This window comes from Dipodomys spectabilis, unplaced genomic scaffold (genome assembly GCF_019054845.1).
Source record: "Dipodomys spectabilis isolate Male_0828 unplaced genomic scaffold, ASM1905484v1 ptg000136l, whole genome shotgun sequence".
NCBI classification, from domain to species: Eukaryota; Metazoa; Chordata; class Mammalia; order Rodentia; family Heteromyidae; genus Dipodomys; species Dipodomys spectabilis.
This window is the reverse complement of record NW_024870813.1, coordinates 989,426-1,014,568: the sequence shown is the minus strand read 5'-3', so window position 1 is coordinate 1,014,568 and position 25,143 is coordinate 989,426. Positions and strand designations below refer to the sequence as shown.

Sequence of the window (25,143 nt, the reverse complement as noted above, 5' to 3'; positions counted from 1 at the left end):
AAGGTAAGACACATTTTGAATGTATTAATTTCTAGTAGAGTACCAGCCTTAAGTAGAAAGCCATACTAGAACACAGGGCCTTGAGTTCAAACCCCAGTACCAACACCAAAAACAAAGCCTTTAGCTCAATTGCCTTAAGTAAAGGAAACTTTTTCTGTAGAGCAGTGAGCACAATACCATTAAAGTTTTTTTGTACTGTTCCTGGGGCTTCAACCTGGGGCCTAGGTGCTATTCCTGAGCTTTGTTTACTTGAGGCTAGTGCTCTACCATTTGAGCCAAAGCCCCATTTCTGGCTTTTTTGGTAGTTTAATGAGGGTTAAGTGTTTCATAGACTTTCCTGCCTGGGCTGGCTTCAAACCATGGTAGGTCAGTTAACCACAGACTGAAATAAGGCATGATCACAATTTTTCTCCCCCTCTAGATATTACTACTAAAGAGGATCAATGGATTGGTGAGACAGTACTCCAGTCAACATTTACCAGTCAGTTATTGAATCTTGGGAATTATTCATCTGTCCAGCCTGAAAAATGTAAGACATATATTTTGAATGTATTAATTTCTTAATACTGAAAGTACAGGTGCTACCAAATTTATTACACTTCAATTTATGGTTTTTTTCACTTTAACATATGCACAGCCTTTGGGTTGTGAATTTTGATTCTTAACAGATGCTAGGAGAAAGCAGGGCAAGTGTAGGGAGAACCAGCCAGGTGGCCTCAGCCTGGAAGGGAGCAGGGCATGTTCGTGGAAAGCCAGCCAGGTGGCTCATAGAGTATTTCACATGTGGTACCAAGCAGCTTATAAGAGAGTGACAATGGTCAAGATATTTGGGTAAGACAGGACCAGTAAGACTCTAGGAACTGAGGAACCAATGGGATACAAGGTGGTAAGGAAGTTAAAAAGCAATGGAGTTAAGAGCCACATGCTGATCTGACACATTTGTAATACTACTCAGGAGGCTTGAGATCTGAAGATTATGGTTCAAAACCAGCCCAGCAGGAAAGTCTGTGAGGCTCTTATTTCCAATAAACACCAAAAGGCTAGAGATAGATCTGTGGCTCATGTGGTGGAGTGTTAGCCTTGAGCACAAAAGTTCAGAGACAGTGCCCAGGCCCTGAGTTCACACCCTTGGACTGGCACAAAAAAATAAAAAGGGTAATGGAGTAAAAAAAAATTGGTTTATTAGTAAGGATGGCCAATAAACATATGAGGGAATGCTAAACACCTCTGGCCACAAATATGCAAATCAAACAAAACTGAAATTTCATCTCACCATAGTCAGATTGACCATCATCAAGAATATGAACAACCACAAATGCTGGCAGAGAAGTAGGGGAAAGGAACCCTATTAAACTGTTGGTATAGACTAGTGAAACCACTCTGAAGACAGTCTAAAGATTCCTCAACAAACTAAACATAAAAATCCATGGGTGGAGGGAATGGCGCAAGTGGTAGACTGCTAGTCTAGCAAGCATGGGACCCTGAGTTCAAAACCACCCTATGATCCAGTAATACTACTCTTGGGCATCTGTCTAGAATATTGGTACAGTAAAGACACTTGCATATCCATGTTCATTGCTGCTCTATTCCAAGTAGCCAAGCTATGGAAGCAGCTCAGATGCCCTACAATAAATGAATAGATCAAGAAAATGTGGTATATTTAGACAATGGAATATTACTCATCTATCAGAACTAATAACATTATGTTTTCCGCAGGGAAATAGATGGACCTAGAAAAATTATGTTATGTGAAGTAAGTCAGGCTCAGAGAGGCAAACAGTGAATGTTTTCTCTCATACGTGGAGTTAGATCTAAATTATAAACATATATGAAAACATAGAGGGATAAATGCATATGTATACAAACGAATTGACTAAAGATGGTATACTTAGGACAGGAGTCCAATGGAGTGACTCCTCTGAACAACTAACCAACCATTTAATAACATGAATACTAGGAAGCTGACACATGTTTTATTGAAGGGGAGAAGGGCAAGGGGAGGGGGGACAGATGGAGAAAGGAAGAGTCACTAGATTCAATATATATTTTATATATACGTTGAACTATACAATGAATATATATGGATGAGATTGGGAAAAATAGGGGAGAAGGATGAAAGGACTTTGATCAAGAGGCATTGTCTCATGCCTAATCTGACCTGTTGAATTGAAACTCCTTGGTACATGTACGTAAAATCACATTTTAAAAATTTAATAAAAGATAATTGGTTTATTAATAGGAGAGAAATATATATAGCCACATAAAGAAGTAAAGTAACAAAACAAAACTTTGGGAGATGGTAAATAATTCTGTTTCCATTGCTTAAAAATACCAGCCTTTAGCCCGGTGCTGATGGTTCATGCCTGTAATCCTAGCTACTTAGGAGGCTGAGATATGAGGATCACGGTTCAAAGCCAGCCCAGGCAAGAAAGTCCATGAGACTCTTATCTCTAGTAAACCACAAAAAAACTGGAAGTGGTGCTGTGGCTCAAGTGGTAGAGTACTAGCCTTGAGCTGAAGAGCTGAGGGACAGTGCCCAGGCCCAGAATTAAAGCCCATGACTGACAAAATAAATATAAATAAATAAATAAATAATATATATGTATCAGCTTTTAGTTTTGGTTCTGCAGTAACTCAAAAAGCTGCATGTTTTGTAGAAATGAAGTCCTGTTTAACATCTAATCATGCAACATAAAATACAGTTCTAAGAAAATAGGCAGTTGTCAAGAAAGTACCATGCTGCCATTTTGTTTGTGTGTACTTTCTTCCTTAGATTTCAGTACAGTTGGCAGTGTTGTGCTTCAGGACCTACTGGCATATGTGAGTTTACAGTACTCATATCTCAGAGATCTTCCTCCCAGGCGACCTCAGAGAGTGAACACTATAGAGTTTGTGGAATTGGCACAGCTGCAACCTGATATCCTGGTCCATGCTCTGCTAAGAGTGGTGGATATTACCATACTGACAGGTAAGCATTTTGACTGCCTCTTTAATTTTAGGTTATGAAAATTAAGGTACCTACCAGGCACCAATGGCTCATGCCTGTAATCCTAGCTATTCAGGAGGCTGGAGATCTGAGGATTACAGTTTGAAATCATCTGGGGCAGGACATCTATGAGACTCTTAGGTCCAGTTAACCACCAAAAAGCCAGAAGTGGAGGCATCACCCAAATGTTAAGAGTGCTAAATTTGAGCAGAAAAGCTCTAGGGCAGTGCCTAGGCCCTGAGTTCAAGCTTCAGAACTGGCACCAAAAGAAACAAAACAAAAATTAAGGTACCAAACCATCTTAGTGTATCATTAAGTGATCATTGTGTTTTTCCTGAGATACAGTGTTACCTGTACCCTAATGCCAACTAAGGTACTTCTTTTTCCTCTTACAGAAGCATTGTATACTTACAGAGGACAGAAGCAAAGGAAAATCGTATTAACAGTGGAACAGGCCCAAGGGCAACATTACACGCTTGTGTTATGGGGTCCTGGAGCAGCCTGGTGCCCTCAACTTCAAAGGAAAAAAGGTAAATACACCAAAAAGCCTTTCATCTATTTATACTTTGTAAATGATTAATGAGTCTAAGATGCAAAAAATCTGAACACTGGATTGCATGCAAAATAAAAGTAACCGTAAATATTCTGCCTATTTCTGGGTTATAATTTTATATTCACAGCAATTTAAAAAAGTAACTGAAGTCTTCTATAATTAGTAGTGGCAAAATAAAAGATTAAATTTAATCTCAGGTATACTACTTTACCTTCTTAGTGAAGGTCTTATTTTGTTCAAATAATGTTCTTTAGAATTTAATTATGGAGAAGCTCCTTCAGTTTTTTTATTTTATTTCTAGTTTAGTTTTGCCAAAGTTCTCTGGTTTTAAGGTATAGCTTAGGGAGTTACCATAACTTTCAAATTACAGTCATTAGTTTACAAATAACTGTCTTTGAGATTTTTTTCCATTTGTTTTAAAGGCATGAGCTGTTAGCTGTCATAGGGCGCTTTTTTTTTGTTGTTGGATTTCTTCTTATCATTATTAAGTAGCTGTACAAAGGGTTACAATTCCATAATTGTAACTCAGGTCAGTGTCACCCCTTCCTTTGTTGTTTCCCATTTTCCCCCTCCCATCCCTACCCTCACATTACATAGTTCACTATTTACATGATGTACATTGAATATATTTATTACATTTGCTCAAGGATGGTCATTTTTAAAATATGACTCAAAGCTGGGTACAATGGCACATACCTATAATCCCAGTACTCTGGAGGCTGAGGCAGGAGGGTCAAGACTTTAAAGTCAGACTGAACTATAGTAGCTAGACTGTATCTAAACAAATTAAAAAGAAAAGAAAAAAATCACATATGGACTAATATTACATTTTTCTTTAAAATATCAATCAAGGGCTGGGAAGGTGGCTCAGTGGTAGAGTGTTTGCCTTGCATGCATGAGGCCCTGGGTTCAATTCCTCAGCACCACATAGGCAGATAAAGCCGGAAGTGGCTCTGTGGCTCAAGTGATAGAGAGCTAGCCTTGAGCTGAAGAGCTGAGGGACAGCGCCCAGACCCGGAGTTCAGGCCCATGACTGGCAGAATAAAAGAAAAAATAGAAACAAAATCAATATTTTGTAATGTATAGATTCATGTTTCTATAAATTAGTGTCTTTTGCTATTGTGAGATTGTTTAGTAAACAGTCAAAAATGGTTTAATTAGTTGTCTATAAGTTATTTTTTTCCCTCAAGAAATAGTTTGGTTAAGTATATAACCCACATACATTTTCCCTTCAGCCCCTCCCCCCTCCCCCAGTACTGGGGCTTGCACACTCATTTGGCTTTTTTGCGCAGTGCTGGTGCTCTACCACTTGAGCCACCTTCACTTTATAGGTTTTTTTGCTGCTTAGTTGGAGATAAAGGCCTCACAAACTTTCCTGCCTGGGCTGGCCAAAAATGCAATCCTCATATTTCAGTCTTCTGACTAGCTAGGATTACAGGCCGTGAATCACTGTTGGTGCCTGGCACTTTTTTTTTTTTTTTTTTTGAGACTGCATCTCACTATGTCATCCACACTGACCTGGAAGGAACCCACTATGCAACACAGCCTGGCCTAGAATTCACAGTCCTCCTGTTTTCAGCCTCTTGAATGCTAGGATTACCACTGTGCAGCACCATACCCAAAACTCAACCCATTATATTTTACCTGAAGGAGTTAATGTCTCTTTCCAAACTTCTGCCTCCTTCCTAGTTATTTGTAGGTAGGATCTGTCACATTGCCTCTTAATCATTAATAGGGTTTGAGATTAGTCTGACTTTTGACTTTTATGTTAGGGTCAATGACAGGTATTTGTTCAGTTGAGAAATTTGACAAACATGTATTGATGATAGATGGGCATGATCCCTTAGTGGCATGCCTCTGCTGGGAACATGCATGTAGTGCATGCTGGGCTGATAGGTAGGTCAGAGGTAGACTGGAGCTGAGGCAAAGCCCATGGCACCATACCTACTCTGAATATTCTCTTAAGTAGTTATTTTTCTGTATACTTACGTTACTATTGAAAACCTGTGCATTCAGAAATTAAGATACAGTTGTTATTTATGTAATTTGTTAATTTGGCTTGCCTTTATTTATATCATCATCACTTTTTTTTTTTCTTTTTTCTTTTTGGGTCCGGTTGTGGGGCCTGAACTCTGGGCCTGGGCGCTGTCCCTCAGCTCTTCAGCTCAAGGCTAGCGCTCTACCACTTGAGCCACGGTGCCACTTCCAGCTTTTTTCTTTTTGCTTATGTGGTGCTGAGGAATCGAACCCAGGGCCTCAGACATGCAAGGCAAGCACTCTACCACTGAGCCACCTTCCCAGCCCACATCATCATCACTTTTAAGTTTTAAAATTCATATCACTTTCTCAAGACAGTTTTTAAAATAGAAAATAGCAGTTTTGAAGTGGTTGTGCTTTCAGATATTGTTAGCATTCTGTTCATTCATTTAGTGTTTTCTCAGTCATTCTCTGTGTTCACCTCTGTGTCAGTCTGCAGCCACTGGTTTTATTTGCTTCCAGGGACAATGAACTCACCCTGAGATAAAATGGGCCAGAAATGGGCCCCAAGCAGACATGATTGAATACTAGAGGAAATGGAATTGATTTTTTTTTTTTTTTGCAGAGGAAAGGTGAATAATAATAAACCTCCAGTTCACATTCTTTGAAACATGGCATTGCTGGTAGGAATTTGGCCTGCTTTGTTGCACCAAGCCTTAGTCACAGTTTAGGTACTAATGAGAGAAAGCTGGGGACATAAATTATACTTGCAAAGAGAATTTGCTAAGCCAGGCTCTGGTGGCTGACACCTATAATCCTAGCTGCTCAGGAGGTTCAGATATGAGGATTGTGATTCAAAGCCAGCCCAGGCAGGAAAGTATAGAGATGTGGTTCAAGTGGCACTAGTCTTGAGCAAAAGAGCCAAGGGACAGCACTCTCCTTGAGTTGAAGCCACAATACTGGTGTGCCCACATGCACATGTATGCATACATACATATACACATGCACATACACATACACATGCAGGCATACACACACAGATACAAAGACTTTGTAGCTACCCACAACTAAACTTGAGCACTGAGGGCGTATCATTAGAACTGGAATATAACTCAGGCAATGCTGGTGGGCTTCAGGAGGACATGGAGCAGGAGCTTCAAAGCTGCAGTGATCTTGGCAGCCACTTTGTGTATCATGTTCCTCCCTTGGCACCACATACAAAACAGAAAACATTTACCAGCTACTGATTCTACTTTCTTTTTTTGCTTGTTCTTTCAAGAGGCAAGTCTCATTTTCAAATTTCCAATAAAGAAAATCTGATTCATACACAGTAACCTAGGAGGCAGAATTGCAAAATGCTAATGTGAGGGCTTAACTTTTTCACTCAAGGCTGGCTCTCTACCCCTACTGGCTTTTTGCTGGTTAATTGGAAATAAGAGTCTTGCAACAGACTTTTTTTTAAACCTGAACTGACTTTGCACCTCGATACTCAGATCTCAGGCTCCTGGGTAGCTTGGATGACAGACATGAGTCACTGGCAACCAGCTCCAAAATTCATTAGTGATAAAAGTTGTCTTAACTGATTCAATTGGCTCAATCTATTTAATCTGATTCTGAGCCTAGACTTTTTTCCTTTTTTATGACTTCCTGTTTTTATTTGTTTAAGATTACATTTGGGAGTTTAAGAATCTTTTTGTTCAGCACAATTGCATAGTAGAAAACCTCGAACTGCATACAACACCATGGTCAACCTGTGAATGCCTATTTGATGATGACAGAAGGGCTGTTGCATTTAAAAAAAAATTTCAAAAAAGTGCACCTTCTTTGGTCAAGATGTCAGACTTGGAGACCCACCTAAAGGATAAATGTTCAGGTAAGATCTTTACATAAAGTGTAGCTATGTTTAATACAAGCAAAGAAGCTACCATTTGTGAGAAATATATAATTAAATGTAAAAGTAAAATATAGATCTGTGCACATAGGAGATCCAAATGTTAGCTTTCTGCTTCCAAATCGGTGAGATTAATCTGTAATGATTCAGGATCACTTAAAGTGCCTTCTATGGGTAATTACTAGCAACTCATCATTTGATAAAGCAGAAATAAAAGTGGCTTTAATTAGAGTTACTGTTGAGATCAACTAGCTGTCATCTAGACATGGCTAAGATCTAGAACGGATACTTTCTGTCCTGTTTTGATGTTTGTCCCCAAGGCTTCACACACTGGAAGCTGGGTCCCTACTGTGGCATTAGGAGGTGGACTTTTAAGAGGTGTGTGTCTAGGGGGGGGTGTGAATGGGAAAGATGAGAGAGGGTAAATATGGTCAAAGTATACACATACATGAAAATAGAACAATGAAACCTGTTGGAATTATTTTACAAAGAAGAAGATGAAAGAAGGATAGAGGGGGTGAGATTGATGGTGTACATTGTATGCATGTATAGAAATATCACAATAAAGCCCCTCTGTACAATTAATGTATGCTAATAAAATGCTTAATTTCAAAAAAAGGTGGACCTGGTGCTAGGGGCTCACATGTGTAATCCTAAGCTACTCAGGAGGCTGAAATCAAATCTCAGTTCAAAGCCAGCCTGGGCAGGAAAATGTGTGAGACAGTTATCTCTAATTGGATACCAAAAAGTCAGAACTGGAGTTGTGGCTCAAGTGGTAGAGTGTTAGCCTTGAGTGAAGAAGCTAAAACACAGCCCAGGCCCTGAGTCCATGTCCCAGTACTGCCACCAGTACTGGCAACAGTGCCAGGCAAGCTTTAGAAGAGATTGTGGGATCGTAGTCTCCCTGAGAGATTTCCTGTTAAGAAATAGGACCTCTTATATGAACCCTGTTAATCACTATGAGATTCTTAACAAAATCAAGCCAGTACCAATACTATGCCTTGAATTTTCAGACCTGTGAACTAAATCTATTTTCTTAAAAAGCTAGCCTGTATTATGTAAAACAGTCTTCTGTACATCCTGAACTTAGGTGTGTACACAGGTGGAAAATTAGTCTTCAGAGGCATACCACGTAGAAGAACATTTGCGATGATGAACGGTATCACATGTTCACATATTTTCCATTAATTCTAATTACAGTGATTTGTATTCTTTGAAGGAGAAAATGAACACATTTTTGGTTCACACTGTCATAGACTTGGGATTGAAGAGAGACTACAATAGTGAAAATAACTACATAGATTTCTACAATCTACATAAGAAATAGGTTTTAGTAGATTGCATTAGCTTCCTACCAACATAATGTTAAAAAAATTTTATAGTAAATTCTATTACAGCTTAGCTAGCATTTGAAGCCTGTTTAAGGTTTGCTAAATGAGAAAATTATAGTAATTAATACTTTTGGAAGCTAATGAAAATTTTTCATTGGCTCTGATAGTAAGTGCATTTTAGAAGTAAGAAGGGTTGAAGAAAAAAGAATATGCAAACCTATATCTGTAGGTTATTTTTGTGGTACTAGGTTTTGAACTCAGAGCCTCTGACTTACTAGACAGATTCTCTACCATTTAAGCCATATTTCTTGTTCCTTTCTGCACTGTTCTATTTTTATTTTTTTTTAATATTTTTGTTAGTCATGGGCCTTGAACTTATGGCTTGGGCACTGACCCTGAGCTCTTTTGCTCTACAGGCATGAGCCATTGGTGTCCAGCTCTGCACTGGTTATTTTTGAGGTAGGGTCTTACTTTCTGCTCACGCATGTACTTGGACCAAAATCTACTATTTCAGGCTTCCCATTGTATTTGAGATGAGAGGTGCATGCCACCACACCCAGCTTCTCTATAACCTTTTTTTTCCTGGCTGGCCTGGAACCATGCTCTTCCCAATCTCAGCCTCTGACATACCTAGGATGACTGGCCTGAGCTATCACATCCAGCTCTGGGTTGAGAAGGGGTTTGGGAGCTCTTTGTCCTAATCTGGCCTCATACTACAATCTTCCTGATCCTAACTGCTCCCAAGTAGCTAGTATTATAAGTGTGAGCTGCAGACAATTGGCTGGAAGTCTGATTTGTATACATTCTGGTCAACATTTGGAGTGGACAGACTTTCTAATTTTAGTCACATGCCAGCATTCTACCAACTATGCTACATCCTTAGCCCTATATATTGATTTTGTAATTTGTAACCTTGATAAATTTCACTCAATAGTTATTCGATGTAGATTTGGATTTTCTAGCTCATTGTCTGTGAATAAAGAAAGACACACTACTTTCCAGGATGGTGCTTATTTATTTATTTTTCTTTCCTGATTGTACTTGGTAGCTCCTCCAGTATAATACTGAAGAGAGGAGTTGTGAGCATAACATTATTCATGATGTTAGGGAGAAAGCACTCTTTCATTATTAAATATGATATTGGCAACAGGTTTTTCAGATTTTTTGATGAGGCTATCTTGTGTTTATAGTTGATGAAACATTTTAATCTCCATTGTGCTTGGCTTGGTTTTTCTTGTTTTTGTTTTTTGGTTGTGGGACTTGAACTCAGGGCCTGGGTACTGTCCCTGACCCTTTTTTGCTCAAGGCTAGTGCTCTACCACTTTGAGCCAGAGTGCTACTTCTGGTTTTCTAGTGGTTAATTGGAGCTAAGAGTCTCAAAGACTTTTCCTACCTGGGCTGGCTTCAAACTGTAATCCTTAGATCTCAGCCTCCTGAGTAGCTAGGATTACAGGTATGAGCTACTGGCACTTGGCTGGTTATATTCTCTTTTGTTTTTGTTCTTTTTTTTGGTCATGGGGCTTGAACTCTGGGCCTGCGTGCTAACTCTGAGCTCTTTAGCTCAAGGTGAACACTCTACCACTTGAGCCACAGTGCCACTTGCGGTTTTCTGGTGGTGTATTGGAGATAAGAGTCTCAAGGTGGCTGGGAAGGTAGCTCAGTGGTAGAGTGCTTGCTTTGCATGCATGAGACCCTGGGTTCGATTCCTCCACCACATAAGCAAAAAAAGAAAAAAATGGAAGTGGCACTGTGGCTCAAGTGGTAAAGCACTAGCCTTGAGCTGAAGAGCTGAAGGACAGCGCCCAGGCCCAGAGTTGAGGCCCCACGACCGGACCAAAAAAAAAAAAGAGTCTCAAGGACTTTCCTGCCTGGGCTGGCTTTGAACCATGATCCTCAGATCTCAGCCTCCTGAGTAACTGGAGCCACTGGCATCTGGCTTATTTCTTTTTAATTTCATTTCTTTTTACTTATTTTTTGTTGTTGTTATTTATGTGGTACTAAGGAATTGAACCCAGGGCCTCATGCATGCCAGGTAAGCACTCCACCACTAAGCCATATTCTTAGCCCAGCTAAGATTTTATAGTTTATAGCTCCTAAGAATTTTGTTCATTTCATTTATGTTGTTGGCCATAACAAGAAAAAAATCATTACATAAAGTTATAATATTCTCTTACTGTCCCTTTTAATATTGTTATTGTAATATTGTTTAATATTGATAGTGATCTGAGCTCATAATGGTAATTTGTTTCTCCTTTCTCTTTTGGCTAGAAGTTTATCAAATTTTATTGATTTTTAACTACCTTTGGTTTCACTGCTTTTTTTAAATTTAATTTAATTTTATTTGTATCAACACTGATACTAATTTCTTTCTTTCTTTCTTTCTTTTTTTTAGTTGGTCGTGGGGCCTGAACTCTGGGTCTGGGCACTGTCCCACAGCTCTTGAGCTCAAGGCGAGTGCTCTGCCACTTGAGCCACAGTGCCACTTCCAGCTTTTTCTGCTTATGTGGTGCTGAGGAATCGAACTCAGGGCCTCTGCATGCAAGGCAAGCACTCTACCACTGAGCCACCTTCCCAGCCCCCTGAATGATTTCTTTTCTTCTGCTTACTTAGGTTTTGCTTCTTATTTCAGCTGGAAATTGAGGTCACTGGTATGAGACTTTTATTTATTTTTACAACATGTATTTTTATTTTTTATTTTTTTATTTTTTTGGGTCCGGTCATGGGGCCTGAACTCTAGGCCTGGGCGCTGTCCCTCAGCTCTTCAGCTCAAGGCTAGAGCTCTACCACTTGAGCCACAGAGCTACTTCTGGCTTTTTTCTTTTTGCTTATGTGGTGCTGAGGAATCAAACCCAGGGCCTCATGCATGCAAGGCAAGCGCTCTACCACTAAGCCACCTTCCCAGCCCCAACATGTACTTTTAGTGCCACTAATTTCTCTCTAGTGAAGCTTCTGAATTCTTTGTCCAATTCCCTGTGCATTGGACTACTATAGCTGGTAGAAAAGCTCTATTCCCAGCTTTGCCAGCTCTAGGGATTGTTCCTTGACCTCTAACTACCTGTACCAGTCAGAAGATACTCTTCCCTCTCTGGGGATTCTAAGGGTTTTAGAAACTGTCAAAGAGGGATTGTAAATCTTATCCTTTATTCCACCTTGGTCAAATGCCACATTAAAATGCTGCTAGTTGTATTAATTGGTGTACTTATAACTATTTTCCAAGGTATGGTTATAGGCAAACATTGTTACAGTTTGAAACCAAGCTAAAGAGAATGCAAGTAGAAAATTAAAATACTTCAAAATAACCAACTTCTGCTAGGTACTATGGTCCATGGCTATCGTCCAGCTGTTTGAGATGCGGAAGGATCACTTGTACCTAGGAGTTGGAGACAAGCCTGAACAAGATAGCCAGACCCCATCTCATGAAAACAAAAAAGGAAAGAAAGCCCACAAACAACAACAACAAAACCCTTTTAGTTGAGTATAAAGCTTTTCTTCTCAGAGAATGCTGTAAACCTGATTTCAGATTGAGGCCTTTACTCTTGTGCATCTCATCTCTAACACTGTGTAGAATTAAGAGAGACAGGGGTACCCCATTCTGTTTTCTGTGGCTGGGATTTTTGAGACAATCTTGCATTTTCCACAGTCCAGTCCCCTCTTTCTAGGCCAATAGTGCCTTCCATTGCAAGATGTTCTCTAGGGCCCTAACTAACCTGCCACACTATTTAACTTCTTAACAAAATCTACCAGTTCCATTAGAATAAATGATATCATTGGTAGAACTGACAAAGCTATCTTTGGGCCCTGAAAGACTACAGCAAATAGATGAACTTATGAATGAAAGAGTTCACTGTTCAAAAAGAAAGGCACTCATTACCTTACTTAAGTAACTAACCATAACCCCTCTGTATACCACCTTTACAATAAAAAATTGAAATAAAGAATGAAAGAGTTACCACTACTGAACTCCAAAAGAGATAACAAGAAAATATAATAGGAGTTCAAAGTGTTGAGTTCTTTCCCCCCCATTTTTGTTTTTAAGATATTAAAAAGCAACATGGTACAAATGTTGTGGTTACTAGTAAAAAGGACTCAGATTTTTCAAAGTGAATTTTTATAAACAATTCTGCAAGGAAACAAACAATCTTGGTACAAAATAGTTTTTGTTAATAAGATTAGAATTTTTTTAATCAAAAAATGTTAACTTTCTTTTCAGTCGATGTTCACAAAAAAACCCACCAACAAATAAAAACAAAACACAACAAAAAATAACCCTGTACAAGCTCCCTAGTAAAGTGTATCCTTACACCCTGTCCTGGGCATTTTGAAAAGTTAAAATTTCTGCACTCTGAGTGATAGAGACAGCACATAAAGGCTTTCATGAATCTTTTCCAAAAAGAGCATTTTTGGTAAAACATTTTACTATTTTATCTGACTAAGCATTGATATTTTATTCTTCTGAAAAAAAGAATTTACATTAATAGTGTAATTATTAATGTAAAAACATATAAGGAGAGACATTTAACTTCCTGAGTGGACAGTCTTATATGAAACATGGTTTAATTTTTTAAATTGCTTAAATTTGCTAGAGGCACTGGTGGTTCGTGCCTGTAATCCTCGCTAGTCAGGAGGCTGAGAGCTGAGGATTGTGGTTTGAAGCCAGCCCAGGAAGGAAAGAGACTTTTATCTACAATAAACTATCAAATCAGAAGTAAAGCTGTGGCTCCAGTGGTAAAATGCTTTAAGCAAAGGTACCTCAGAGATAGTGCCTAGGCCATGAATTCAAGCCCAGGGCCAGCAAAAAAAAAAAACCCAAACAAACCCAACACAACAACAAAAAAAACCTCCTGAAATTTTAGAATGAAATAGTATGTGTAGCTCTACATATGTGAGTTCAAACAGGGTTCAAAAGAACAAGTCACCAAATTTATACTTAAAATTTCTAAGGCAGTATTTCTCCCCAAACATAATCAATATGCTTCCTCAAAGAAAAGTGTTAATAAGATGAATCACTGGGAAGTTGTATTTGCTTATTAACAACATACAGACAGCCATTTCACATTATCAATTTAAATGCTTTCTATTATAGCCATGGGGATTAACAAGATATTCCTGCAATACAAAAGGACAACAGATAATTAAATATTTGCCTTATAATATAACCAACCAATCTATACAATTCATCCTATCTAATTGTTTAAAATGATCCGGAACTGTAGCACTTTCTTTTGCATAAAACTCTTTTCTCTTCCAAAAACCATGAAGTGAAAGGTTATTACTGTAATAAGACAGAACCACAGTTCTTCTCATTTCTGTATGAAACTGCAGCTATAGGTCTTAAAACTTACAAGAAATATGCAACTTGGAAATCCTCTCTGTACAGTTTTATACAGTTTCCAAACCAGCTTAATCACAAGGACCTTAAATGGCCCTACAAGATAGTCGCATTGTACCACTTCATAGCATCAAGGTAAGTGCCATTTTCCATCTCTACTATTGTCTCTTCTGTTATTGTTCCAGCCATCAGGACTCCTGTCTTCATAAAAGAAATCATCTCTGATTCCTCCATGATGGTAGTTAGGCCCTGGACCAGTGTTGGCTATAATGTCTCTCTGTTAGGTAGGGATGGGAACTTTGTCTGACTTTGCACTGTGATGGCAGTGTATCTTGCCGCCGCCACTGGAAACTTGAAGACGGTTTAAAGGTGTGACCATGTGACTGAACTGATGATGAAAATCCAGACAGATCTACATGCAGAAACCAAATTTCCCATCATATGACATCTGTCTCAAAACATTGCTCATCACTGCTTGTCTTGGATAATTTTCTGGCAAAGAGAAAAGTCTCTGAGTTATTTGTGAAAATGGAGTCATATTATCCACAGTCCTTTCATATCTGGTAGGAGATGTGGAGATAGGGTTTGAGTACTGGGTATAGGATGGACTGACATCCTGTGAGGCAAGACTAGTTCCTGATCTGAACCAAAGTTTGATGGGCCTTCCAGAAAGTTTGATTCCATTAAGTAGATTCATTGTGTAAGGAACATTTGCTTCTTGTTTGAAGTTGACACATGCAAACTGCTTTGGTTTATCATCCTTGTCTTTGGAATTTTCACCTTTATTTCTGGCCTGGATTGGTGCAACAGCTCGAAAAAGTGCTCCTCAGTGACTTTAGTCACTGAGTGACTAAATTCTTGGCCCAAGAGTGTTAAATTCTTGACCCAAAGTACCCTGAGGATTATGATGCTTAATCTTGATTGTCAACTTGGTAGATTGAGAAGTGCTCCCCCTCGAGACTGTACAGCACACCTATGGTGAGGAGGAACCACCCCAAATATGGACAGCACCGTCCCATAGACTGGGGGCCTGAATGGGATAAGTGGGGGAAAGGGAGAGCACCAACTTGCACAGGCACATTCTTGCCCTCTCTTCCTCTTTCCCTTTCTCTCTCTGCTTCCTGACTGCCTGGTTGTGAGCTGCTCTGCTCCACCATGCCCTCCCTGTCTTAAACTGAATCAAAAGCAAATGCTTTCTGCGTTAGATTGTTATGTCAGATATTTTGTCACAGAATTGAAAAAGCTAACTCAAGAATGAAGAACAAGCCGGGTGCTAGTGGCTCATGCCTGTAATCCTAGCTACTCAGGAGGCTGAGATCTGAGGATAATGGTTCAGAGCCAGCCCAGGCAGAAAAGTCCCTGAGACTCTTCAGTTAACCACCAGAAAACTGGAAGCGGTGCTGTGGCTCAAGTGGTAGAGTACTCTTGAGCTGAAGAGCTTAGGGACAGTGCCCAGGCCCAGAGTTCAAGCTCTATACCAACAACAACAACAAAAGAATGAAGTCTTCAACCCTTAAAAAGGAAAAGAGAGAATGGTGCTCAAGTAGACCCTTAGACCTCACTGGTATACAGAAAGACCAAGATGTATTAGGAAGGAGAATGTCTGGTAGATAGCAATTAGCCAGTATTTCTTCAGTGGGTGAATATGTGAACCTTTAATTGGTGAGCATGCTTGAGGTTCCAGTGAGTCACACGAGAAACCTTTTTTTGTCTCATCTCATCTTGATCCATTCTCTTCTCTTTTTTATTTATTTATTTATTTGGTATAGGTACCAGGGCTTGAACTCAGGGCCTGGGTATCCCAATCATGGCTGGCACTGTATACCACTTCAGCCACAGCTCCACTTCTGGCGTTTTGCTGGTCATTGAACATAAGAGTTGCACAAGCTGGTCTTCCCAAGCTGACTTCGAACCACAATTCTCAGATCTCAGTCTCCTGGTTAGCTAGGATTATAGGTCTGAGCCACTGGAGCCCTACTCTTCCTTTATTTTTGAGGTAGGAGCTTAAATACATCTTCAGTCAGTTGGGTTCCAGATTTAGTATGGAAGCCTTGGTAAGACTCTAGGAAGGGGTGAAGACCAAAAGCAAGACTTCAATGTAGCCTTTACTATAAGTTGTTAGTATTATCCCCACCATTGGTCCTCAACTCTACCCAGATCTGAGCTCCTCCCTGCTCTGGAGATCCTGCCCTACAGCTAGCTATTCCCTCTCTCCACCTAGACCTGACAGTGCATGCATCTTACCTCACCTTCCCCTCCTCTCCACCCTACACCCTTTGACTTGGATGGGAGCAGACGCCATGTGCTCCCTCTCCCGGAGAGATGGCCCCTCTAATAAACTGTATATTTCTCCTGTGCTGCCTGCCTCTGGGTGGTCCTCTGGGAGGGTCCTGAAGGATCCTTTCAGAAGTGACTACAATCAACCAAATTTAGCCTTGTAAGTTAATTTGATCATTTAGGTTCAATAACATAAACAATTTCTTTTTATCTTTCATAGGAGTAGTTCTGATTAAAGCCCGGATTTTAGAGCTGGCATTTCTTATCCCAGCAGCTCAGAAGATAGTCCTAAATGCTCACAGTTCTTTGAAGAATATTTTTTCCTCTCTTCCTAAAATTATATTTACTGGCTGTGCAAAATGTGGATTGGAACTAGAAACAGATGAGAACAGGATCTATAGACAATGTCTTAGCTGCTTGCCCTTTGTTGGGAAGAAAACATACTATCGGTAAGCAAACAAAGCCACCCAATTGGTGGAAATATTTATGATTATAGGACTGGAAATTACTGAAAAATTTCAAATATCAATGCTTACTTTGTATTAGAACTAATGAGAAGCTAGTCTAAGAGCATAAACATTTCCTGTGTGACAAATAGCAATTCTTTTTTTACTGGGGAAAAATACTGGATTGGACCTAGGGCCTCATACCTACAAGGCCAGTGCTCTACCACATTGTGACCCATACACAAATGGGAATTTGTGTGTGTGTATATGTGCCTGTAGTGGGCTCATATACACAACTCAGGGCCTTGCACTCTTGCTTGGCTTTTTTGCTCAAGCCTCGTGCTCTGCCATTAAGTCACACCTCCACTTTAAGATTTTGGCTGGTTAATTGGAGATTAAGAGTCTCATGGACTTTTTTTGCCTGGGCTGGCTTAGAACTGTGATCTTTAGATTTCTGCCTCCTAAGTAGCTAGCATTATAGGCATGAGCCACCAGGGCCCAACTAGGATTTTTTTTTTTAAGAACAAATTGGAAGACGTTATCATCTTCACTTTCTTGGGGGAGGGCACTGGGCTTTGAACTCAGAGCCTCACGTGATTTCCCTGTCTTAGTCAGATATACTCAAGATTCTGTTTACATTTTTAACCAAGATCTAAATGTTCCATATATGCATTTCCCCATCCTAATATATAAATAGAATTTAAGGGTTGACAGTATTGCATGTTCTTACCCCTGCCTTGTTTGTCCAAGCTAGTAAATGTTTAACTCTCAGTATCTTAGTTTTCCCATCTGTACTTTTGAAATTAAAGATGCATGTTCTATGGTAAAATTGTTAACTAACTCAGTGAAGAGGTTATTTTCTATGCTCTTATTATTTTCTACCGCTTCAATATCTAAAAACTAAATGTAGATATAGTCACCATTTTTCACTTTTTGAGACAAGATCTTGCTTTATAGCCCAGGCTGGTCCCAAACTTATGATTGTCCTGCCTAAGCCCCCCAAATGCTGGGATTGCAGCTGTGAGCCATCACACCCACCTAAATTTAGCATATTTCAAGAAAATGTATAGAAGCTTAATCCATATATTTTATTTCTATTTGCAAATAAGTATGATGATGAGGATGATGATGATGAAGAAGAAGATGATGATGATGATGATGATAAACCTTGTGCTGGTTCTAGGGCTTGAACTCAGGGCCTGGACACTGTCCCTGAGCTTTTGTGCTCAAGGCTAGCACTCTACCACTTGAGACATAGTTCATCTTATAGCTTTTTTACAGTTAATTGGAGATAAGAAGGTCATGGACTTTGCTGCCTATGCTGGCTTCAAACCATGATCCTTAGTTCTTAGCCTCCTGAGTAGCTAAGATGTGAGTGACTGGTACCCAATTTGTATGCTTATTATAAATAACTGAATGTATCTTGCAATTACTTTATACTTTGCTTTTGTAGGAAAGAAATTAAAGTGACATGTCTGGTTTATAACAAACATAATTAAAATTGACATACACCAGTAGTTAAGTGGTAGAGCACCAGCCATAATTGGAAAAGCCGAATGAGAGCACAAGGCCCCAAGTTCAAACCTTAGTACAAAAAACTTATTTTCTTGGGGCTATATGTCCTGTAATGACAAATGGCTTGTCTAGCATACCTACGGCTCTGGGTTTGATCCACAGCACATGAAAAAAAAAAACCAGAAAACAAATAAACTTTCTTTTTTTTCCTCCACAAGATTCCTAAATTCGTTGAGTGAAGGAACAAGATTTATCTTATTACTAATGTATACCTAGTGTCCATAGCACATGATAGACATGCCGTTTGTGTTTATTAAAAAAAAAAAGAGCCTGAAATGTATGGAGGAAGGGTAAACAAATGCAGTCATGGTATTCTATATATGCTATGTAAAAAATGAACTCTGCAACTTGTAGCAGGGATGGGAGGAGATGACTGGTAGAAAATGAAGGAAGGGGCGACATTGTCCAGAAAGAATTATAGTCATTACCTAGAATCTTAACCCCTCTGTGTAACATTTTACTAATAACAGTGAAATTATATATTTTTAAATAACAGTAACATTAATAATAAATAAAAAACCTGGAGAAAGAATATAGAGCCAGAAGAGGAAAGGGCCTGGAATCATCAGCTGGATAATGATGGTGTGGAGAGTGAAAATCACCAGTCATAGTTTCTCTGTTACACTAAATTTTTCTCTCTCAGTGAATCTGATTCTAAATTCTGTTCTCAATTTCTTCTGGGCAGGCCAGCTTTAATGACTGTAGTCGATGGAAGACAAAGTGTTGGCATCCATGTGGGATCAAAGTTGATGGAGAAGATTCTTCTTAACATCTCTCCAGACTGTCTCCACAGAATGATAGGTAGCATATCAGCACACCAGGGAAGGCTCCTTGTGGGATCATTAATTCAATAGCATACATGACATATTGGAACAAAAGGAATGCTGTGTTGTACATAAAACTTTTGGGGACAATGTTAAAGCAGAGGCTAATTCAGCTTGAGTGAAACATAAATCTTTCTAAGTTGGAAGATAAGACTTATTCTCCTCCTCACTCAGTGAATAGAGGGAAGCTTCTAAATTCTCTTTACTGAAATTCATTCCTGGTCAGCAAAAACATTGGGACCCTCATTTTTTAGTACGTTTTTTATTGTAAAAATACTGTACAGAGGGGTTACAGTTACATGAGCAAGGTAATGAGTCCATTTCCTATTGAGCATTGTTGCCTCCTCCTTTGTTTTCCCCCTATCATCCCTTCCCTCCCACCTCCACCACTACTCTCCCCCCACCCTGCCAGCCAGTTGTAAAGGGACCCTCATTGTATAATAGTTCAACAAGGGAATGTGTGTGAAGCTCATCAGCCATCAGTGGAATAGATTGTACAGTTTTGTAATACCCTACTTGTCAGGTGATCAGTCTCCATACCTGTCCTCATAAGCCATAGACTGGTTAAACAAAGTTAATTTGGTTCTTGTGTGTGTGTGTGTGTGTGTGTGTGTGTGTGTGTGTGTGTGATGTGTGATGTGTGAGGGTCTGGGGGTGGGGAGATGTGTGCGTGCATGCTGCAGTCTGAACTCAGGGCTTCATGCTTTGACTTAGCATTTTCCACTAAGGGTTATTTATCATTGAGCCATACTTCCACTTCCAGCTTTTTGCTAGTTAATTGGAAATAAATCTTTCCAATTTTTCTGCCCAGGCTGGCTTTGAATTACAATCCTCAGATCTCAGCTCCATGAGTAGTTAGGGGCTTCCCCAATCTAGCTCTTTCATTTGCTTTGTCTTTATAGTACACTGTTTTTCTTGAGTTTGTTGCTTACATGGTGAACACTGCATGCAACACAGAGCAGTATGATAGACAGTGTTTGTACTGGCCATGGGCAGAGCTTCTTCCAGACTTTTCTGGGGGATAATGAGTGGGGGCAGGGTCACATCAGCTTTGCTGTTGGCTATGTTTGCCTTTGGGTCAGCACAGGCTTCAGGTTTCTTGCCTGTCCTCTGGGTTGTTGGTGGGGAGTGATCCTCTGCAGCCCTGCTGTGCTGTCACCTTTAGCCCTGTTCTCTGCACCTTCCCAGAGGGACCTCCAGGAGGGGGCCTCCCATGTTCTCTTTCCAAATTGACTCATAATGTTTTTACAGATTCTGTAGTACAGGACTTGGTACTTACAATGTGTAGTGATCAGATGGGTACGTTACATTTCTATAACTTTAAACATTTATCTGTGTGTGTGTGTGTGTGTGTGTGTGTGTGTGTGAGAGAGAGAGAGAGAGAGAGAGAGAGAGATATGTTCAGAATCTCCCGTTCTTGCTTCAGTCATGCATCAGTTGAAGTTGGGTCATATTCTGAGTGGTGCATCTTGCATGAATGCTACAGTGTGCTTATACAGACCCTTGTGGTACAGTCACTCCACCTGGCCTGTGGATGCATTCAGGAAACTTGGGAAACAGCATGAATGAGGCTACTGCCAGTGTAACATAGCATTCTGCTTTATAGTAAACCTCCCTCCACCTCCCACTTTTCTTTCTGGTGGTACTGGGATTTGAACTTGAGACCTCATGCTTCCTAGTCAGTTGCTGTACCAGGCAGTTATGCCTCCAGACCTTTTTGGCACTAGATTATTTGTGTATTTATTTATTTATTATTTCCCAGTTCTGGGGCTTGAACTCAGGGCGTGAGCACTATCCCTGAGCTTCTTTTTACTCAGGATAGCACTCTACCACTTGAATCATAGCACCACTTCTGGCTTTTTCTGAGTAGTTTATTGGAGATAAGAACCTCATGGACTTTCCTGCCAGGGCAGGCTTTGAACTGCACTCTTCAGATATCAGCCTTTTGAGGATCTAGGATTACAAGCATGAGCCACTAGCATCTGGCAGCACTAGTTATTTTTGAGATAGGGTCTTGCTTCCTGCCTATTTACAGGCCTCCACCGAGATCTGCCTATATCAGGCTTCCTGTCATGGCTGGGATTTCAGGCACGTTCTACCCTTCCCAGCTTCTTTTTGTTGAGATCTCACAAACTTTCCTGCCCAGGCTAGCCTCGAACTGCAGTCCTCCTGATCTCAGCTTCACAAGTAGCTAGGGTTATAGATACTAGCTATAACTGTTACCTGTCTAATAAGCTACATAGAAAGAGTACAGTGTAAAATAAGTTTTAAAAAGCTATAATGAATATGTAAACTAGTAGCACAGTTGGTTAGTTACTATCATTACCAAGTATTATGCGCTGTACAAAATTGTATTGCAAGTGGCAGCACAGTAGGTTTGTGTACCCCAGCATCACCACCCCCGTCATGAATTTGCTGCCTATGACATAATGACAGCTCTGTCGTCGGGCAGTCAGAATGCTTTGCTCCGTGTCAGTGCCGTGGGACGTCATTGTATGCGGAAGCCCCTCCCTGACCCCACGTGTCCCACGACTGCATTTTGAATCCCTTCATGTTCTCTCTCAGTCTCAGCCTGTCCAGGCTTCTGTTGTTCTTTGGTGCCTGCCTGCCTAGTGAGAGGCCACAGACTCTGGTCCAGTCCCACACTTACAGCCATGGTTTGGCTGTGGCACTTCCTTCATGGCCCTATCTCTTCTGCCCTGGAAGCCAAGCTCTGCCGTGAGCCTTTGGGGGTTTCCATGTGGTCCTGCCCCTCCCACAGCAGTAGGGGACCAGAAAAGGTCTTGATCAAAGGTGAGTTTTTTTTTGTCTCTCTCTCTCAGGGTTAGAAGGAGGTTTTTGTTGTTGTTGTTGTTATTGTTTGCGTTTTTTAACATCTGGGCTATAGATCTACTACCCATCCTTCACCTTAGGGCTTTTGTCTCTTATGGGGAGGCCCAGGTATACGCTATTTTCCTCCTTCTCTAGATTGCCCTGCAGTTGGAAGCTTTTCCCTGATGTGTGCTCCAGACTTGGGAGCACCTGGCAGAGGCAAGAACAGCTAGGAAGGGCCTGTGCCTAGGGCACTGGGCTAAACTTGGCTTTTAGCAGTTCCTTAAGGCCTCAGATTCAATCCCCTTGTCCCTGTTGGGAAGGCCTAGCATCTTCCCAAGCCTGGTCTCATTCTCCTCACAGGCACCTGACCTGCCTGGCTCTGCTGCCGGACAGCTGTTCAGATTTCTCATGGGTTCAAGGGAGTGTTCATTTTGTAGTGTAGCTTTTTATAATAGTTTTTAGGGTATGAGCCACAATTTTTTCTCCCTCTGCATTCTAATTTAAAACCAGTTTGGTTCTTTAAAAATCAATTTCTTTATTTCCTTTTTAATGGTCTCTTTTCGTGTTCAGTATTCATTTTATGTGTGCTGGTATGAGGGTTTGAACTCAGACCTCATGCTCCTGCTTGGCTTTTTTGCTCAAGGCTGATACTCCACCACTTGAGCCATACCTCTACTTCCAGCTTTTTGCTGATTGATTGGAGATAGGACTCTCACAGATTTCTCTGCTTGGACTGACTAGAAGGCATAATCCTCAGATCTCAGACTCCTGAGTAGCTAGGATGACAAGTGTGAGCCATTGGTCCTGGCTTGCTTTGACATTTTTGAGATACAGTCTTATTTCTTGGTGTTAGATTATGACCACAAATGAAAATGTCACTAGTCAAAGTTATCAGATTATCACTAATGCTAACTTTCCTAGTTTATCCAAGTGGAAAGGCAAATACTTTAAGTTACCTCTGAAATCATGTCACTATATTGCCATGACAGTAGGGCCCACCCAAGAAGAACTGGGAGTATTGATGAGGGAACTGGGATTTGACAACCTGCTAAATTTCTTCACTAGATTTTAAAGAAAATAAGAGGAAGAATAGGGGAAGCATCTACCCATAATTTTAATCATCAAGAATAGGTAATCATTAAATTACAGATTCAAGGCTCTTTTCTAGCTAAGATTGATTAGTAGTCTCAATCCAAAAATCAGCCTTCTGAAATGCTCCAAAATCCAAAAGTATTTTTGAGTGTCAGTGTGCTGCTACAAGTGAGAATTCCACACCCAACTTCCATGTGATAGACTGCAGTCCAAATGCAGATGCAGTCCGGGCTCCAGTGTCTCACACCTGTAATCTTAGCTGTTCAGGAGGCTGAGTTCTAAGCACTGCAGTTTGAAGCCAGCTTGGGTAGAAAAGTCTGTGAGATTCTCATCTCCAATTGAAAGTGAAGGTGTGGTTCAAGTGGTAGAGCACCAGTGCCCAGGCTGTGAGTTCAGGCCCCAGTACTGGCACAAAAATAGAGAGGGAAAAAATGGAAGAGAGGGAAAGAAGGAAGGAAGGAAGGGAGGGAGGGAGGGAGGGAGGGAGCGAGGGAGGGAGGGAGGGAGGGAGGGAGAGAAAATATTAAAATGTTACATAAAATTTCCTTCAGGTGATGTGTATAAGATGTATGAAGCATAAATAAACTTCATGCTTAGACCTGGTACTTAGACTTGTTCCTAAGTTCAAAACAGTCCAAGACCCAAACCACATTTTCACCAAGGCCTTTGGATGAGGGCTGCAAGCCTGGGCATCTGTGTGACTGTGATGCTACTACCATAGACTGGATGTGGTGAGCCTTCTCTGTCAGTCTTCACCCCACTAAGCCTACTTCTTCACTGTATTGAAACAAGAGGATGAAAACGTTAGAATGAGGATCTTGGGAGAGACTGAATTCCCTCAGTGGAGTGGCGGGGTGCTGCCCAGCACACGGAGCACTCAGTGTATGCTTTGTCCCTCCGCAGTGCCTTCCACCGATGTCATGTTCGGGATGGTCGCCGCAGACCTGCTCCATGCCCTGCTGGCCGTCCACACTGACCCCTGCCTTTTGAAGATCCAGAGCCTCTTTGTGTCTGATGAAAACAGCTATCCATTGCAACAGGACTTCTTCCTGCTGGACTTCTGTCCTGACCTGTGGAAGGCTTGGAACCTACGCTCGGCCCAGAGGCCAGGGGAGGCACGTACAGGCCCTCCAAGGAAAAAGTACTGAAAAGATGTCTCTTTTGAAGTAAATGAGTGACATTATTTTCCTCTGGCATTTACAATCAGTTAAATAAATGAATTTAAAATATATTTATTAGCTGGGCACTGGTGGCTCACGTCTATAATCCTAGCTACTCAGCAGGCTGCGATCTGAGGGTCACAGTTCAAAGCCAGCCCAGGCAGGAAGGTCCCTGAGACTCTTTATCTCCAATTAACCACCCAAAAGCTGGAAGTGGAGATAATAGCTCAAGTGATTAAGTATCAGCATTGAGCCAAAAAGCTCCAAGAGAGTCAGGAGAGTACCTAGTCCCTGAGTTTAAGCCCCAGGATAGGCACACTTAAGAAAAACTATTTATTGGGCTGGGAAGGTGGCTCAGTGGTAGAGCGCTTGCCTTGCATGCATGAGGCCCTGGGTTCGATTCCTCAGCACCACATAAACAAGAAGAAAAAGCCAGAAGTGGTGCTGTGGCTCAAGTGGTAGAGCGCTAGCCTTGAGCTGAAGAGCTGAGGGACAGCGCCCAGGCCCAGAGCTCAGGCCCCACGACCGGACCAAAAAAAAAAAAAACAAAAAAAAACTATTTATTAATATGTATTTAAATAAATACAATGAATAAATGTATTTTATTAGCACAATAGAATTGTGCTAAATGAATAAAGCTGTAAAAATTCTGTGAAGTTTTGATTATTGTGTTTGTTGCTTTTTCCTTTTCTTCTGGAGAAATGTGTAATAGTGCTCCAGGAATTACAGAGTCCCTCAGGCTTGGGAGGTGGCACGTGCTTGTAACATCATTATTGAGGAGCCTGAGATTCACTGGGCAAATCAGTGTTCAGTGGTAGTCTGGGTAAATAAATTCATGGGATCTCATCTTACAGAAAAAGCTGTACATCTGTCATCCCAGCTATGGCA

At 40.7% G+C, this 25,143-nt stretch overlaps 1 protein-coding gene and 1 pseudogene across 3 annotated transcripts in view; one reads left to right on the top strand and one right to left on the bottom strand.

The window, feature by feature from the left end:
* The window catches only part of Shld2 (shieldin complex subunit 2), a 62,748-nt gene extending 38,375 nt beyond the window's left edge, over positions 1-24,373 (top strand). For all 3 annotated transcript variants that reach the window (XM_042690302.1, XM_042690300.1, XM_042690301.1), the window contains 7 exons: positions 422-529; positions 2,774-2,968; positions 3,382-3,516; positions 7,183-7,389; positions 16,565-16,793; positions 19,051-19,166; positions 23,999-24,373. In XM_042690302.1, coding sequence (XP_042546236.1) covers positions 422-529; positions 2,774-2,968; positions 3,382-3,516; positions 7,183-7,389; positions 16,565-16,793; positions 19,051-19,166; positions 23,999-24,243 — 1,235 coding nt within the window. In that variant the 3' untranslated portion in view covers positions 24,244-24,373. The remainder of the gene's footprint in view (positions 1-421; positions 530-2,773; positions 2,969-3,381; positions 3,517-7,182; positions 7,390-16,564; positions 16,794-19,050; positions 19,167-23,998) is intronic.
* LOC122116560 lies at positions 13,965-15,360 on the bottom strand (annotated as a pseudogene).
* Positions 24,374-25,143: the final 770 nt, after the last annotated feature.